Source organism: Catharus ustulatus, chromosome 1, assembly GCF_009819885.2.
Source record: "Catharus ustulatus isolate bCatUst1 chromosome 1, bCatUst1.pri.v2, whole genome shotgun sequence".
Lineage (NCBI taxonomy): Eukaryota > Metazoa > Chordata > Aves > Passeriformes > Turdidae > Catharus > Catharus ustulatus.
This window is the reverse complement of record NC_046221.1, coordinates 153,719,639-153,736,496: the sequence shown is the minus strand read 5'-3', so window position 1 is coordinate 153,736,496 and position 16,858 is coordinate 153,719,639. Positions and strand designations below refer to the sequence as shown.

General features: G+C 38.2%; 1 protein-coding gene across 6 annotated transcripts in view; it reads left to right on the top strand.

Annotated features, from left to right (window-relative positions):
* ASAP1 (ArfGAP with SH3 domain, ankyrin repeat and PH domain 1) overlaps nt 1–16,858 on the top strand; it is a 177,659-nt gene that overhangs the window by 142,596 nt on the left and 18,205 nt on the right. For all 6 annotated transcript variants that reach the window (XM_033085931.2, XM_033086257.2, XM_033086019.2 and 3 more), the window contains 4 exons: nt 938–1,053; nt 3,248–3,315; nt 6,655–6,762; nt 8,127–8,355. In XM_033085931.2, the coding sequence (XP_032941822.1) occupies nt 938–1,053; nt 3,248–3,315; nt 6,655–6,762; nt 8,127–8,355 (521 nt within the window). The remainder of the gene's footprint in view (nt 1–937; nt 1,054–3,247; nt 3,316–6,654; nt 6,763–8,126; nt 8,356–16,858) is intronic.

The following is a 16,858-nucleotide window of genomic DNA, read 5'->3' as shown; positions in this document are numbered from 1 at the left end:
AGTGTTATTAAAGTAACAAATTAAAAATAACATTCCAATATTTTCAAGCTGTTTGAGATGCTAATTTGAAAAATGTTTTAGAAGCCCAAATTACTATTTTGAGCATTATTAAAGGATTTTTTTAATATTTTGGATGATTGTTTAGAATTGTTTTTGTTTAGTTCTGAAGCTTCCTAGGTTCTTCAGACAGCTGTAACCTGGTGTGTGTTTGTCTGTTGTGTGTTTTTTTTGTGGCACACTCAAGTTTAGGAGCATCTTTAGAGCCTACCCTGAGGGCTCTTACTGTCCAATATGGGTAACACTGGGAAAAGCTATCATCTCCTGAGCTTTGCTTTTCTGGTTTACAAACATATTTTATTTTTCCCAAAATGTCAGTAACAGTTTTTGAGAAACCTGGGTTTAGAAGTTGAAAACTGAAGAAAGCACAGTTTTTAAAAAGCCTTGTGAGCCTCTTCACACATCTGGTTTTTCCCTAACTTGATGTGTTGTCCTTACATTCCTTCTTACTTTCTTTTGTTCATTCCCACTTCATAGTTCCTTGACTGCGTGGGATTTATTAACCTATTCTAACTATATCAGAATTATTTTTCAGATATTTATATTGGGCTAATTTAGCATGTTTGGAAAAAGAATTTCAGTGAAGTAGCAAGTGGAAAACAACTGGCATGACCTTAGGTCTAGGTTTGAGTTAGAGTTTCACTTCTTTAGTTTTTTGTTCTGTAGCTTTTCAGTCTTTTTAAATCACAGCTCAGGTATTTCCAGTGTCCTTGGAACAATTCTTAATAGTCTTTAAAAGTAATGTTTAGTTTAATTTTTTTTTGTCCTACTTCATATTTGTTCAGTAAAGTTTTTATGCAAATATTATTTATAGGGATGCTGGATCTGAAAGGAGTAGCACAGCTACTATACTTTTCTTGATTGTTCTTTTTTCTTTTAGTGGAAACCTGGACAAACAAACAGCATTGGGTAATACAGTTCTACACTACTGCAGTATATATAATAAGCCAGAGTGTTTGAAATTGCTTTTGAGGGGGAAGCCAACTATTGATTTAGGTAAGTTTCTTATTTAAAGCCAGGAAATACAGATTTCCTAAAACTTCTTCTCATTATTTTTGCCGCTTTTGTTTATTTCTCTGTGGTAAGTAAACTTCTAAAATAAAACTGTGGTAGAAAGATGAAGACCTTGACAACAACAACAAGCCTAAAGGAAACATTCAGTTAAAAAATGGAAGAAGGTAATAGTGACAAAAAATCCTAATATGGAATACTAATGGTAAACCCTAAGCAGAGTTCAGAGTTCTGTTTCTGACCCATTTTAAACTGCCTGGAATTTAGGTTTATTGTTTATTCTAGAACTTGTATGTTATAATGCTTCAGATGTTTAATTCCGCTCTTAGATACATAGGCTTTATGTACACAGCATTTAATTCTTCTGTTGATATCAGTAGCAGCTGGTGCTGTGGTTTCATCCAGCATGTCACTGATTAGGGGAGGGAGACCATCTAGAGAACAAGAGATTATCCTAACTGTGAGCAAATAGAGATTCTATTTCAATTGAACTTTTGGTTTGCCATTATGACAAATGAACTGATACAGGCAGAGCAAGTGTTACACTTACCTCACACATGAAGTGCAAAGAGAAGCTGAAAGGCAGCTGAGAAAGCTGATCCCATTTTTCATGAGTTAGGAAGGTATCCCATGAATCCAGCTTGTTAGGCCCAGGAGTTAAATGTGATCAGTGTGTCTGTAAAACATTTACATTCTGTCAGTTACTGGTATAGGAGTTTTTTTAACAGCTGATGCAAACTGGATTCTGTTTCTCCCTTTTTCTTCATCACCATTACTTTCCTCCACTGCCTGGTAAAGAACTGTTGTATAAACTGAAGTTCATTGTTTAGTGGCAGAAGTCACTGGTTTCCTCTGCCTTTTTACGGACCTGTAGAATATGTTCCAATATGATCATAAGTCAGAGAACTTAATGTGACCTTTTTTAGCAGGTATAATGGGAAAGCTCTCTGAAGAAGTTAAAGCAGTTTATTGGTCCTTCTATTGAACTTTCTCCTAGGTAGATGCCAGAGGAGTGTTCACACCTTTTTGGTGCCTTTTTTTGTGGGAGAGAGGGTGTTGTGCTCTTTTTGTTGTTTTGTGTTGTTTTTTTAGTGATCTCACATAGAAACTTGAGTGATCTCACAATCTCACATAGGCCTTGAAACATCCCCTTAAAAGTTGAAAGTTTGGAATTTATATAGTCCTTAAACTATCTGGGTGTTAACTTCACATAAGAAGTACTATGTTTTCATTCCTTTTCATATTGAACCATCTCTGATAGATCTTTCCATAAGTAAATCCTCCTTCTAGGGATCTGAATTCTTTCAAAGTCACAGGCCTTTTTCTAGAGGTCTGCTTTGTATTTTCTAGGATCCCTACCTGGCATTCTCTGTGTAATATTTCACAGAGACATTACAGATCTCAGTTTGATTATTTTCAGTTCTTGATCACAGAAGTGCTTTACAGTCTGGGTGTGTTGTAGAGCATTCTCTGTTCCAGCTCCATGGCATCTACTGATGCACTGTGAGAATACATTTTACCTCGTGTTTATCCACATTGGATATGGGAGTTGTTTTTGCTTACTAAGACTTGCCACTGAGCATCTAGAAAGGATTCCATTAGATGCTGTGCCTAAGGACCTCCCAGCAGCCTCAGATATCACCTTCTTTCTGATCAGGTGTTATTTTAAATTGTAAACCATTTTATAGCTTTGATAAAGACAAAGCCAGAAAGTTTTAAATTTATTCACGTTCAAATGTCTTCAAATTAAGGCTTCAAGCCTCTACATATTAATCAAAGTAAAATCTGTTTGGATCAACGTTTACTTTTTTTTTTTTTAAAATCTTAGAATTAGGTTTTTTTGACCTATTTTTCTTTGCCTGCTTGCCTCTCCTGCTTATTCAGGTAAGAGTTTTACTGACAAAGGCATTGCATGGAGATTGAGATGACTAAACTTCTTTATATTCTCTGCTAGGATGGTTAGGAGGGATTTAGGGACTGTCCCAGCAGATGCTGCTGTTCAGAAAGAAGCTGATGATACATGAAATGAGTGGAATCTTAAAGAGCTGTGGCTGCTATAGAGTAAACAGATATTTTTCATCACTTTTAGAAGTTACTGTGCTGCAAGTAGTGAAATTTAAGAAATTGTTTCTTATGACATCTCAAATAATTGCTCTTTTTTGTATTGTTAATTTTGTAGTAAACCAAGCTGGAGAGACAGCTCTGGACACAGCAAAAAGAGTGAAAGCTGTCCAGTGCGAGGAACTGGTAAGAGCTGAGCGGGGGGGCAAAGGCAAGGGGGAATGTTTGCTTCTTAAAAAGTGATTACTTAATATAGCATTACCACTGTATCTCACAAGTGGTACTGCTGCCAGCTGGCTGTGTGTTGATCTGAAGGCCCTACCACAGGTGAATATTTTCTTACCTAAAACACAACAGTAATTTTCTTTGTAACAGTTTAAGAAAAAAATCTTTCTTCTAGTGCAGTAGAATAGTTATTTTAACCAATGTATTTAAGTAGTTATTTTAACTGATGTATTTGAAGGCCTTAAGCACCAAAGGGTCAGATGTGTCAATAAATACATCATTCAAGGACATTTGGGCTTTATCACCTCAAAAGTTTTTCCTAGAGGCTTTTATATCAGGAGTAGTAAACAATGCCTGTAATATTAAAACTGTCAAGACCTTTCAGGTGTGGATCTTTGCTATGGCTTTTTTCAGATTATTTAGCAGGACACATAGTTCAAAGATGGTGAAAATCTTTTTATAAGGAGAATTGAAACATCTTAAAATTACTCTCCTGAGAGGAGGAAGAAGCTAAAGTGTAATGTCTGGAAGTTGGTGTATGAAAAGATGTAGAACACCAGCTTCTGTGGGACTTTGTCCCTCTACTGAACAGGATCAAAGCAAAAACTTCTGGAATTCTGAGAATGTGTCAGGGATGTTAACAAACACCACTCACAAAGTTTATTGGTGTTCAAGAATTAAAGGTGATAAGGATTTTCCCAGGTACTCCTCAGAAGCATTTAGCCATGAATAAGGATTTTGCATCAGACCAACAAGCTTGTTTGTTCTTGGCCCTCTAAGGTGCCACCAGCATGTATTTAGCAGTAGGCAAGAAAATTTAATTACTCTCAAGGTATTAAAAAGTCCACTGTGGCAGTTTCACATTCAAGACAAAACCAGGAGAATTTACAGAACACTTGCCACTAAATTCTGTTTCTTCTGTTTCCTCATTTTGATGTCACGAGGATATCTACTTTCGCTCTGCAGCTGCTAATTTTAATACCTTTCCTGTGACAATTGAAAGTTTTTGTCATGAATTAATTATTGAATAATCAAAAGACCTTGTCCTTCACAAATCAAATGAATTTTCCATTTTCTGGGGATGCAAGTCAGCATTTTGCTGTGGTTGATAAGGTGGGACTGACTTCTCAGTTACTGCTGTGCCTACTGTGTAAGTCAGTGCTGTTCCCAGTGGTTTGAGTATTCTGTCAGCTGGATCAAGCAGCTCACCTGTGCAGCACAACTGGGATGGATTGCTATTTTCTTTATAGTATCTCTTTAAAAAAGTTACATCTGCCATTAATGTGGACCAGCTGGGTGTGATACAGAACAAACAGTCAAGTGGATGTTATCAGTGACCTTATCTAGCAGTTAATAATTTAGTTATAGTTATGATCCAAATTCCATTAATACCTCACTGATTATTTCACTTAACTCTCCTAGAGATTTTTTTTTTCTTTTCTTTTTTTTAATTTTTGAAGAGGAAAATGATTTCTGCAATTTTTATTCCAAAAGCAGCAATGAGTTAAGAGTGAAAAAGCAACATGAATGAGCACATTGTTTGCCATGGGCAACAAAAAAGTATAATATAAATAACTAGGTGTTTGCATTATGATAGGTGGACTAAACTCATTTCTGTTGCATAACCAGAGTCTTAACTGTGTAATTAAATTCAGTTTCAGCTCAAGTGGGTTGTGAATACTTACATAAGAGATAAGAAATACTTTCATTATTCCAAATTTTATTTCAGGAAGATGGTTAAAGGCACTCCTGAATCAACTCTATCAAGTACACTAAAATTCAAAGGATGTGAGGGAATAAATAATGATGGAAGATCTAGGCATTGAAAAGTAGAATTTATCTCTCAGAATAACCATGAACTGCTCTATTAGGGTTTTTTTGATGATCATTGAGGCAGTTGTTTTTTAAAGAATGTGAAATACATTATTTGGGCTGGCAAAGTCAAGAAATTTTGTGCTTAAGATATATTGGTCTCATCCAGTGAGAGAGACAAAATATCTAAATAAAGGGTAAATGGCTTTTCATTTGTTTTGAGTACAAGGATTGTGATTTTGATGGGGCAGCAGTTGTACCAAAATTTATGAATAGCTTTTGCCTGTCCTTTTTGGGAAGGAGGGCTCCAGATAAATTCTGCTTTTGTGGATATACCTTTTCATGTTATCTTTTCAAATGCTTGTCAAACATAGTGACTACTGCCCATTTTGAGAAAAATCTTTCCTTTTTGCCTTTTAGCAGTTTTTCTATGCCTCAAACAAATGAAGGACATTTGTGTGATTGCTTGAAATTGCTTTGTTCTTTTTTGAATCTGGAATAATTTTAAACTTACATTTCTTGTCATTACAAAGCTAACTTAGTTAACACCAAAAGAACAGCAAGTACAGTAATTTCATTATTCTAAGCCGCACCATTTTGACTAAAGTTTTGGTCCAAACCCGGAAGTGCGGCTTATAATCAGGTGTGTCTTGTATATGGACAAAGAACGAAAACTTGCTGTTTTAGTTTGGAGGACAGGTGTCTGCTAAGAAAGGCAGGAACTTCTCTTTGAAATGGAGAATGTAAACCCCCTCCCTCCAAATTATTATAATTTTGAAATCAAGGGGCTTTCAGGCAAAGATATGGGAATTAGGAATAACAGTTCTTTTCTAGGGAAATTAAAATAGAAATACAGCACTACAAAGAAACAAACCCCAAACCCTGACAAAGTCACAGTACAACCTGACACCCCTCAGGCAGGGTGCTGGTAGCAGTCCCATTCCATGGTGGCTGCATCCTCCTGCAATGACAGATGTGGCTCAGTTGGAGCAGTGCTCCTGTAGAAGGTGCAGTTTCCCTCCGGAGGTCCAGTGGTGATGTGGAGAAATCCGGTTTTCCTCTGGAGTCCAGTGGAGAAAGGGGCTCCCTTAGTGTCCCAAAACCTCTGTTTTTATCTTGGTAAGAAATGTTGGGCTCTTCTCCCCAGCTGGAGCAACTTCCAATGGGATGCAGTAATTTTATCAGTCCCACAGTGGGACTCAGTGGCCATGAGCTGAAAATGACTCGCTGGAGGAAGGATGGGTTGTGAAAAGATAAAGAACAATGCCCTGCCTGGTTTCAATGGATGGCCCATTAGCAGAATATCTCCTGCAGAGATAAGGATCACTGCCCCCACCCTCAACAGATGGTGATAGAATAGATACCTTTTATCACACTCTGTATTGTAACCCAAGACAGTTACCGACACCTGGACATGCGGCTTATAATCAGGTGTGGCTTATAATCGTGAAATTACTGTACTTTAACAAGAGTTTTTGTTTCTTTCAGCTTTCTCAGGCCAAGGCAGGAAAGCTAAACCCACATGTGCACGTGGAGTACGAGTGGAATCTTCGGCAGGAGGAAATTGATGAGAGTGATGATGACTTGGACGATAAGGTGAGCGTGAGTTCCTGCTACAGCTTTGCACAAAAACTGTCTGCATCTCTGCTCCCTGGAAATAAATGGGAATTGGAGACACACTTCAGCCTTTCTTTTCTTACATATTTTTAGGGGCAAAAAAACTAATTTTGAGGTGTGTGTTAAAGAGTGCCTAAGTGCTTTCTGAATATACTTTGCCAACTTAGTTATTATGGGCTGTTTCAGAAGTTTGACTTTGACAAGACATACAGTATAATATAAATCAGCAAATCTGGACTACTTTGTTACTTTATCCTCTTCAGAATTCTAGGCTGTTACATTTTAGCTGGAGGAAATCCAAAGCTTACATACTTAATTTTTTCCATAAATTAATTAAAAACCTAGTTATTGAATAAATAACTCTATTTTTTACAAACCATGCTGTGCTCTTTATTCCTGGGTTTTGTTTTTTTGTTGGGTTTTTTTTTTTTTTTAAAAAGAAATAATGGAAAGGCAAAACTTGAGGGCATAGAATAATTGCCATCCTAGAGTATGTGAAAAATTAGCCTCAGTGTCCTACTTTAGCAAGTCAGTTAATTACTGTGTGCTCTATTTCTGCAATAAATGCAAATACACCTCTCCTATTTTATATGAGTGCCGCAGAAAGAAATGTGGACAACTTCTCATTTTCTGTGACACTTGGGACTGAAAAATTCAGAAACCAAAGTAATTTGCATGTCCTCAAGGACAGTAGAGAACAAAATGATCATCTGTGTGAGGAGCCTCTGGAGGATGAGGGATGCTGTGCTGGAGATAATAACCTGAACCAGAGCTGCAGGGAAACAGATCGTGCTCCATATGCACCCATTAACGTACAGCAGGCAAAAACTGATGTGCAAAATTTCTTCAAAGAGCAATTAGATGCATTTAAAAAGAGCTGTATCATGGATTATATTGCTAGTTCAGGGACCAAATAAATCTGATCTGTCAGAAGTGTTTGTTCATTTTTACTAGGCATCAGTGGGGTTATATACTTGAGGATAATTGTCTAGTCTGAGTAATGTGCTATATTCCCTGAAAATTACTCTTACATTCTAAAGCTTACTGGGCTTTTATTGGTATTTTAATTAGTATATTATTAGTGTGTGTTTCTTGCTTTAAAATTAAATCTAATTTTGTGTTCATGATGATTTGCTGATGGTACAATCTTAATTTTCATTTAGAAGAGAGGACCTTTCAGGTTGAATTGCTGAAAAAGGGAGGAATGGGGGTTTATTTGTCCAACAAAGGAAAAAAACTAGGCTCATGTTCACTAAATTACATTCTGGTATGCTATTTCCAAACATACTAACTATAATTAGTGTTTAGACAGCTGTATCATATCTTTGTTTTTCTATTTACAGCCTAGTCCTATAAAAAAGGAAAGATCTCCAAGGCCCCAAAGCTTTTGTCACTCCTCAAGCCTTTCTCCCCAAGACAAACTGACTCACCCTTCATTTAGCACTCCCAGAGACAAGCAAAGACTCTCCTATGGAGCCTTTACCAACCAGATCTTTGCTTCTGCAAGCACAGACTCACCCACCTCTCCAACATCTGATGCTCCTCCTCTTCCTCCTAGAAATGCTGGCAAAGGTAAGTCTGTCTCCAAACCACACTTGCAAGCAGTGATTTCCCACTCTTGCCCTTCCTTTAACCAAGGACATTGGAATATTTAAAGATATTATTGATGCAGTAGTGTGGTACAATGCACATTCTAAACTTAAAAGGGGGGCACTTTGTAATAGATTCATTCATAACACTGAGCATGAATGGGTGAGGAATAAACTAATACTCAGCTAAATGAAAGTTAGCTAATTTTATAACTCACAGCTGCAGTGGAATGTGATGATTTGACCTAGATATCTCTTCAAGTTTAGAAGATATATTTATGGAGCAAGACTTTTTACTATATTACAATTTGTGCAGGTCTACTTTTTAGGGCAAAGAAACCTTTCATTCCTTTTTACATGTTTAATTTAGAAATTGATAAATCGTTTTTTTACAGTGGGCTTGTTAGAGAAGTCTTTAGTTGTGATGAGGGTTACAGTATAGCTTAACACTTCAGCAGTTATGCTGATGCTTCCTTTTGTTAGCACTACTATAACTTCATTTCTCAACTGGTAAAGTGACTTTGTTTAGGAAAAATGCAGAGATGCTCTCACCAATATGTGAAAGGGTAAAAGGGGCATCAGATGTTTGCTTTTACATGGTTCAGATGCTGTGCATAAGCACAACTGTTCCATCAGCCTTTTTCATGTACTTGCAACTTTCAAATGGATCCCTTGGCTCTCTCTTTTAAACAGGTTTGTTTCCCATTATGAGGCAAAGCAATTTTGCCAGGGTTTGCATTTTTCACATGAGATTTTGTAATCCATTTTTCCCTGGAGGCTCAGTTGCATTCCTTGTAACTTTACTGTGTCAACCTGCTTGTTGGTATTACAAGATTCTACTTTTTCCTTCCACTCTCCCACCCCTTTTACATGCCCTGTCCCACAGTCTGCTATGGATTGTTCACTGCAAATACAATGTTCTGGCTTAGCTGTTCCTTCATGACCTAGGATAACTTCATTTTTGGCATAAAGTTGCAAGACTTGGAAATTAATCATGTATCCCATTTCCTGAGGAAGGTTAATGAGGTTGTGTCTGGTATCTGTAAGCACTACTTAGTATGTTGTCAGCTTTCAAGAGATTTTAATGAACTTCATTTCTTTGTCATTATGTAGTGGAGCTCTCATACAGACTTACCTAGGAAATTGTCTGTTTCTTCAGGAAATGTTTATATTTCATTCCAAGTATGTATTTTGGTTTCTGAAATGTTAGGCATTTTCCTGGCTGTTCCTGGAATTTCCTTGTTGTTTCTAGACCAAGGAATCAACACAACACCAAAGCTGCTTGGAAAGAATTGAGGCATTGAGCTTTTATGTGTTTTCATATCAGATTATGCAAAAAAAAATCCTTATTTATATCACAATGAAATAATATTGTAATATCAAAAAATTGACTTCTAATGTAACATTAACTGCTTCATCAGAGTGGAACATGTCAGATTCACAGGGTAAGTCAGAGAGGTTGAATGGAACTGATGTTACAGAAAAGTGACTATGCTTCTCTGCTTCAAACATTCTGAAATTCTACAGTCTGAGTGATGCTAGAGTGGAGTTTTGGTTGATATCCACTCAACAATACTGTGAAATTAGAAATTTCCATTGTCTACATGCCTATGTTACAGGAATAATTCAAACTTAAGAGCTGGGGGACAAAAGTGACAAATGCATAGGACAATTCATCAGTGTGAAAAGGTTGCTGTAGATGGATCATTTCAGATGCACTTATGGTTCATTTTAAACTGTGCTGCTCCTTGTTATCTCTCCTTTTCCAGCTCTCAGATTATTTAGAAGAAGATGAAGCAGAGACTTTCCACTTCCATAAGACACTGTTGACACATCTGAATTTTGAAACAGAGTCAATTTTTTTTTTGTGTAGGAAATCATAAACCTGTAGAATTTTTTCTCCTCTTTTGGATGAGCAGTAATAGAGTATATCCCTTACATTGAAGTTTACACATGCTTACTTGTCAGATGTGTGTTTTTGTTAAATACGTTTGAATATTTTGTGTTTAAGATTATATGAAAACATAGTGTTACTTTTTCCACTTAGCTCCCTAAACAGCAAGAGTGACAAAAGCTCTGAATCTGTATTTAAGTTTAAGCTTCCCTTCTGTCCAAAAACATGATCTGATCTTTGTCCCTGTGCTGCTGTGAGGCCCTGGGAGACAGCATGGACCTCTGCTGGGACATGGGGTCTGCAGGGAATGGAGAGCAGCGGGATCTGCCTTTTAGAAGGAGGCAGACAATTTTTCAGTTTCATGGGTTTTCATCCTTTGGGACATGCAGATGAAACTGTCTTTCCAAAACATGTTTTATTTTTAAAAAACCCTCCCTGTAGCCCCCTGTTTCATTGCCCAGTGAAGTTCCTGGGTAGCAAAGTTCTGTGGTGCTCCTGAGGGAAACCATTCACTAGATTTGTGTTGGGGAGAGGAGGGAAGTTAAAAGTAATTTCCATGAAACACATCACTCTTGCTCACGGTTTTCAGTGGACGTGTTGGCTAAAAATAATTTTATAGGTACAGTAGTTGGAGGAGGTATGTTTTAAATTTCTTCATACATCATTATAACTCATGTCCAGATTTTCCATTTGATAACTTTTGAAAACATTCCTAAAATGCTGGAACCTTTATGTATTTTGCTCCACACTGTCTCATTTGTGGATACATCTTACTTGCTGTTATCTCTGCTACGGATTTAGTTAATCCTAACAGAATGAAAAGTACAGAATGAGTGCAGTGGCTGCCTGAGCCAACCACTCTTGCCTTTTTCAATAGTTTTTCTAAGCTTATTCAGGTTCAACTTACTTGTGTTCTCAGTCAAATCTTTAGTCTGTTAATACTCAGAAAATCATCTTTTTATTGCTCTTTTCAGCTTATACCTGCATTATAGCTCCAGACATCCATCAGGTCTTCTGCCTATTGTTTTACAAAAAGCTTAAAAAAGATATTTAAGTAGTTGCATGATTTACCACAGAACTAAATAAAATTTTGTACAACCTTCATTGGAAATCCAGTGTGAGGGTAATGTTGCTTTGGAGGAGTGTTAGGCAGTCTAATCCAGGTTTCCTTCACTTTAGCTGAAATAATTGTTTTTAGTGGTTCTGCCTGTTTATCTCAGATAAAGATGGAGGTCAGGGACAAATTCTGTGTCATGAAGTTAAGTTTGGATCTTCAGCACCTACAAGGTTGCATAGTTTGCACTCTGTCTCAGCTCTAACACGAGGTACCTAAACCCAAAGGCACTTTCCTTGTGGTTCCAGTCCACTGCTACTGCAGACACAGTCACATCTGCTCCTTCACTAGATCAGACTCTACTTCTAACCAAATTAGTTTATTTGGATTTACTAGTAACTCCTAGAAGTTGTCTGACTGCATTGCACACAGGAGTAGGAATTTTCCTGAGTTCACTCAGTTACTTTGTGCATGTACCAACGCTGCCCTTCGGCTTTGGTTTTTCTGTGGCTGTGTCAAGGCACTGCCAGGATGGAAATCCTACAGGTCTCCATGTCTGGGGTGTTATACTAAACAAACCAAGCATATTTTATCTTATCTGATTTGGGTTCAAGTTATCCTTTCATCACACAAACTCTTCTCTGTACCTTTGCTGTTTAAATCAGCATTCTGAAATACAACTGGCTGGAAGTGTTGGGACAGTAAAATTTGCTGTTTCTACTGGAAATGCCACGTCGGAGAATCCTTTGGTCCTAGGTTGTTTTGTTTTTCTTGATTGTATCATACTGTGGTGTAGCAGGCATTACACAGTCTCTACTGATTTGGAACTGAATTTCTTAATTTATTGCACAAATGTATTTATTCTCATTTCCATTACCTCAGCCTTTTGAGGTCATCCTGTTTCTTCTGAATGCTTGCAGGATTCTATACTTCTCTTGTATATATTTGGAGACTTTTAAAAATATTCTTATTTGTTGCACATTTTGATTAAATAGTGCTACTTATCCCACTAAGACTTGGTATTTTTTAATACCATAATAGGAAGGAAAGATTAGCTGAGTGTTGGTTTCATGGGCTCTTCTATTTCTGAATCAACCCAAAACACAAAATTCTTAGTGTAACTTTTATTTTTTTCCTTTCAACACTGAACCTCTTTTTAAGCTTTAATTATCTAATGTACTTCAAATGCTGATGTTGAATCAATTTATATTCTTAGCTTTCTTATTCAGAGTGATTGTGATCATTTTATCTTTAATTATGTTCTTATTTTCAGTACTGAAAATATATGATTTGAAGTAACACAAACTGAAAAGGCCTTTAGTAATATCTATGCAATAAGTCACTCATAAGAAATTTAAAAATAAGGATAGCAACACTTGTTAATGGAAATACTATTTTTAATATAAGTTACTTTCCTTTGCAGTGTCCATTCTACCATGAGCTGGAATTCTGTTTTTCCCCCCTATGTCTCATTAAGTGGTAAAAAAAAAATAACACATGTGAAATTTTTACACTCTAAACCCACCATTTCTTGATTGGGTGGCAGCAGCTTTGCATGGTTTCACAAGTACACGGTGAATTTTTACTACACTAACTGCACAAACCCTCAAGGGCGATGCACTACTAATTGCACACCTTATCCAGTTATTTACTTTAGTACAGTAATTTTGAGATTGTGATCTATTTACACATGAAAACCTGATCTTGCTAATATGAAAAAATGATAAAACATGACAACAGTTTGTACTGTAAGCATTTGCTTCCCAGTAACTGAGGAAAAGAAAGCCCAAGAGAAGCAAAAGGAAAAACTTCTAGATCAAGTTTTTTTGGGTTTTCTTTTTGGCTTTTGTTTTTTTGCTTGTGTTAGGAAAATGTCCTTTACAAAATGTGAACGTTTCAACCATGTGAGAAATCATGATTAAGACATCTATTGGAGAAGAAATGACTGGCTCAATTGCTGCCTGGTTAAAATCACAAAATACCTTCCATCAATAACTACTCTGTTTATTGCTCAAAGATTTCTAGCCTAGCCACGTATAATTAAGAATATCACACAGGACTTGTTTTAAACTGTTGGTTTTACACACACATCTATTTGTATATATGTGTGCACATACACAGACACATGCAGTTGCTGTGATGAGCAGCCCTGGTCCTGGCACAGGGATGATTCCTTAGCCAGGGGAGCCTCAGGGCACTGAGAAGGCTGCAGGACACAGGGATGATTCCTTAGCCAGGGGAACCTCAGGGCACTGAGAAGGCTGCAGGACACAGGGATGATTCCTTAGCCAGGGGAGCCTCAGGGCAGTGAGAAGGCTGCAGGAGCCACAAAGCTGAGGGTGCATGGGCAGGGCTAGGGGTAACAGGGCTGAGCCCAGACTGTGTAAAGAAACTTGGAGAGCACCAAGAACAGTGCAAGTGAGCAGGGTGTGGTGTGGCAGTTTGGATGGGAATTTGCATGGAATGGCATGCAGGAAGGGGCTGTGACTCTGCCACCCTGCAGGGAGCAATGGTATCTGCCACTGAGTGATCAGCACCCACTGAAAGGGGAAAGGGACAAAACCAGGCTGGCTGGAGGTAACCCTGGGGGCAGCACACCAGTGTTTGTGCCAGTGAGGTCCTTTGGTGCAGCAGGCAAGTGGAGAGCCCTGTGGCAGCAAAGACATAAGGCATGGAAATGCCTTCCAACAGTCTTGTAGAAATCAGGGCTTCTCCCCCAAAAAAGGTGTTGGGATCAATATCCCAACTGAAGTGCATCTACGCCACTGCACACAGCACGGGCAACAATCAGGAGGGGCTGGAAGCCACTGTGCAGCAGGAAAGCTGCAGCTGCCTCATGCTGGGATGGCTCACACAGCTGGAGTCTGCAATGGATGACTGGAAACCCTTCAGGAGGGAGAGGCAGTGGGGCAGCCCTGTATGTTAGGAATTGTTCTTTCTGAGTGTCTGAGCTGTGTGATGATGGAATGTTCAGGGGTAGGGATCAGAGAAAGGTTAACAGGCAGATATCCCAGTGGGAATCTGTTAGAGACCACCCATCCAGGATGGAGAGGCAGATGAGACACCCTGTAAGCAGCTGGGAGAAGTCTCACAATTGTTGGCCCTTGTTCTCAGGGAGCAGGGATGTCTAGGATGTGTCTGGAGTGAGTGGAAGAGACCTTTGCTACTCAGCTGGTGAGGGAGCCAGCAAAGGGAAGGCACCTGCTGGACCTGCTGCTTGTGAAGGGAGAAGGACCTGAGGGTGATGCAGGCCATCAGGGGCACAGGGATCACGAATTCTTGGGCAAGTAAGGAGGGGGATCAGCAGAGCTGCCACCTTGGACCTCCAGGGCACAGACTTTGGCTGCTTAGGAGCCTGGCTGGCAAGAGTCCCCTGGGAGACAGTCTAAAAGGAGTCCAGGACATTCCTCAAGAAGGAAATCCCAAAGGCACAGGAGCAGAGATGTGGTTTAGGGGAGAACTTGGAAGTGTCTGACTCAAGGATCTCAAAGGCCTTTCCCAACCTAAGTGATTCTATTATTCTGTGAACTACAGTGTATCTTATAATAAACAGACAGCTCATACATCATGAGGTCTTGTATTATTTCCAGTTGTTTATTTGCCAGTTTATATTCCAGTATATTAACCAATTGTTTCCATAAAATGATTTTGATTCAAGAACTTCCCCGTGTTTTCTTTATTCAAAGCATGATGTCATTTTATACCTCTTTCTGAAATGATGTTTTGAAGTTTTCCTTTATTTTGGTTTTATTTGAATGTAAGTTATTTTGTATTTCAGCCATGTAATCATTAGTGTATTACTTTTGTATTCATATTTATTCCTTCTGTGAGTTCAATACAGAAACAAGTGCTATGAGTCTGAAAGCATAATTTGCAATACCTTAAACACCTTTTCCCCATCACTTTTGTTATGCCATGTGAACTTCTGAAATCTGTGATTTTTTTTCAACTCCTCAGTAGTATCTGGATACGTATAACTAATGCAAAATCTAAAACATGCCCATATAACCTAATTTTAAGGGGTTTAAAAAATTCTACTACAATATATATTTATGGAGAAGATTTTTCCTCTTTTTGGCAACTAGAAGTGCTGATCTCAGCCCTGTGTGCAGCCGAATGTTTGCAGTGAGCTCTCAATGTCTCAGAGCCTTTTCCTCCTCCCCGCTTTGGGGCGCTGCAGTGCGCGCGGCCGCCGCCAGGGGGCGGAGGGACAGGGAGAAAGGCAGCGCCAATGTCGCGACATGCGACAGACACTGCTCCGACAGCCCGGCTGTGTCTGCGACAGGACTCGCCAACAACGGGACTGTCAGCAGCGGATAGCGACTGTGCCTTCCCCCGGCCGTTCCCGGATACATTCACTGTAATCACTGTTACAAGTGCCTGACATATTGTAGGCTTTTCACAACTATTGGATAAATGCTGTATGTATAATGTTAAAATAACTTTTCTGTATGAATATAGGTTTTTTCTTATAGTAAAAGTTAGGCATACGTTTTTTAGAAATAGTATGCTTAAACTACCCACTTAGTTGAGATAACAGCCCATAAACGTGTAATAGAGACCCTGCAGCTGACACAACAATTATCAACACTCACCGGCTGCAAAAGGCTGGGACCACCACCCAAATTAAAAGATAATAAGAAGAAAATTCAAACCACAAGCCAAGAAACACGCATGCTCTGAAAAAACAAACCCAAAAAGTAGCCATGCTAAATAGTTCTCAAAAAAAGTTAAACTATACATAAAAGACTATAAATATACAGCAGGTTAATGTATTGTAAAATGTATTTAAAGAAGTGTTCCCAATACAACCCTGTGCTCTTGGCAGCTTACCAAGCAGCTGGCCGTTTTAACCCTTTGTTTTATATGTGTCTCCTATTGGCTTTTTATTAAAATCTTTAAATCTTACCAAAACCAGTAAAACGTGTTTTTCACAATCACAAATCAAAACCACTTTTGATTGGTATTTCTGAAAGGAAGAATTGGTAACTTGCAGGAGTTTAAGGGATCATCAGTCACAATTTAGAATGAGAAAAGTTGGTTTTGCTCTCAGAAATATCTCAATGTTTAAGTTATCTTGCTTACTTAAGCTCAAGAAAGAAAGGAAAATTAGAAAGGGTGAGGATGCAAAATGGGGAACAATCATTAAATGCACTGGCATTTGACTTGTCAGTTAATGGTTTTGTGAACTCGGAATTAAATTGAGAGGAACAATTGCAAAATATATAATTTGATTTACAAAAGTAACCAATTAATTAAGTCAGACCCAAAATCTCTGCTGGGCTTGTGGTTGAGAGGTTTTCCTGCACAGCAGAAGGCCTTCAGGATTGAATCTGGACAAGAATAGATTGAATTATTGACTCATTAGGGGCAGTTCTATTAAGTTTTTCTTTTCTGTTTGTAAGAAAGAAGGAGATCACCTGCTGAAAACAGACTCATGCTTATAGAATCATTGAAGTTACTTTAGTCAGTGTTAAATGTTTCACCTAAGGAATTTTAACAAATACTATTTTTCATTGATTTCAATATTTCTGTAAT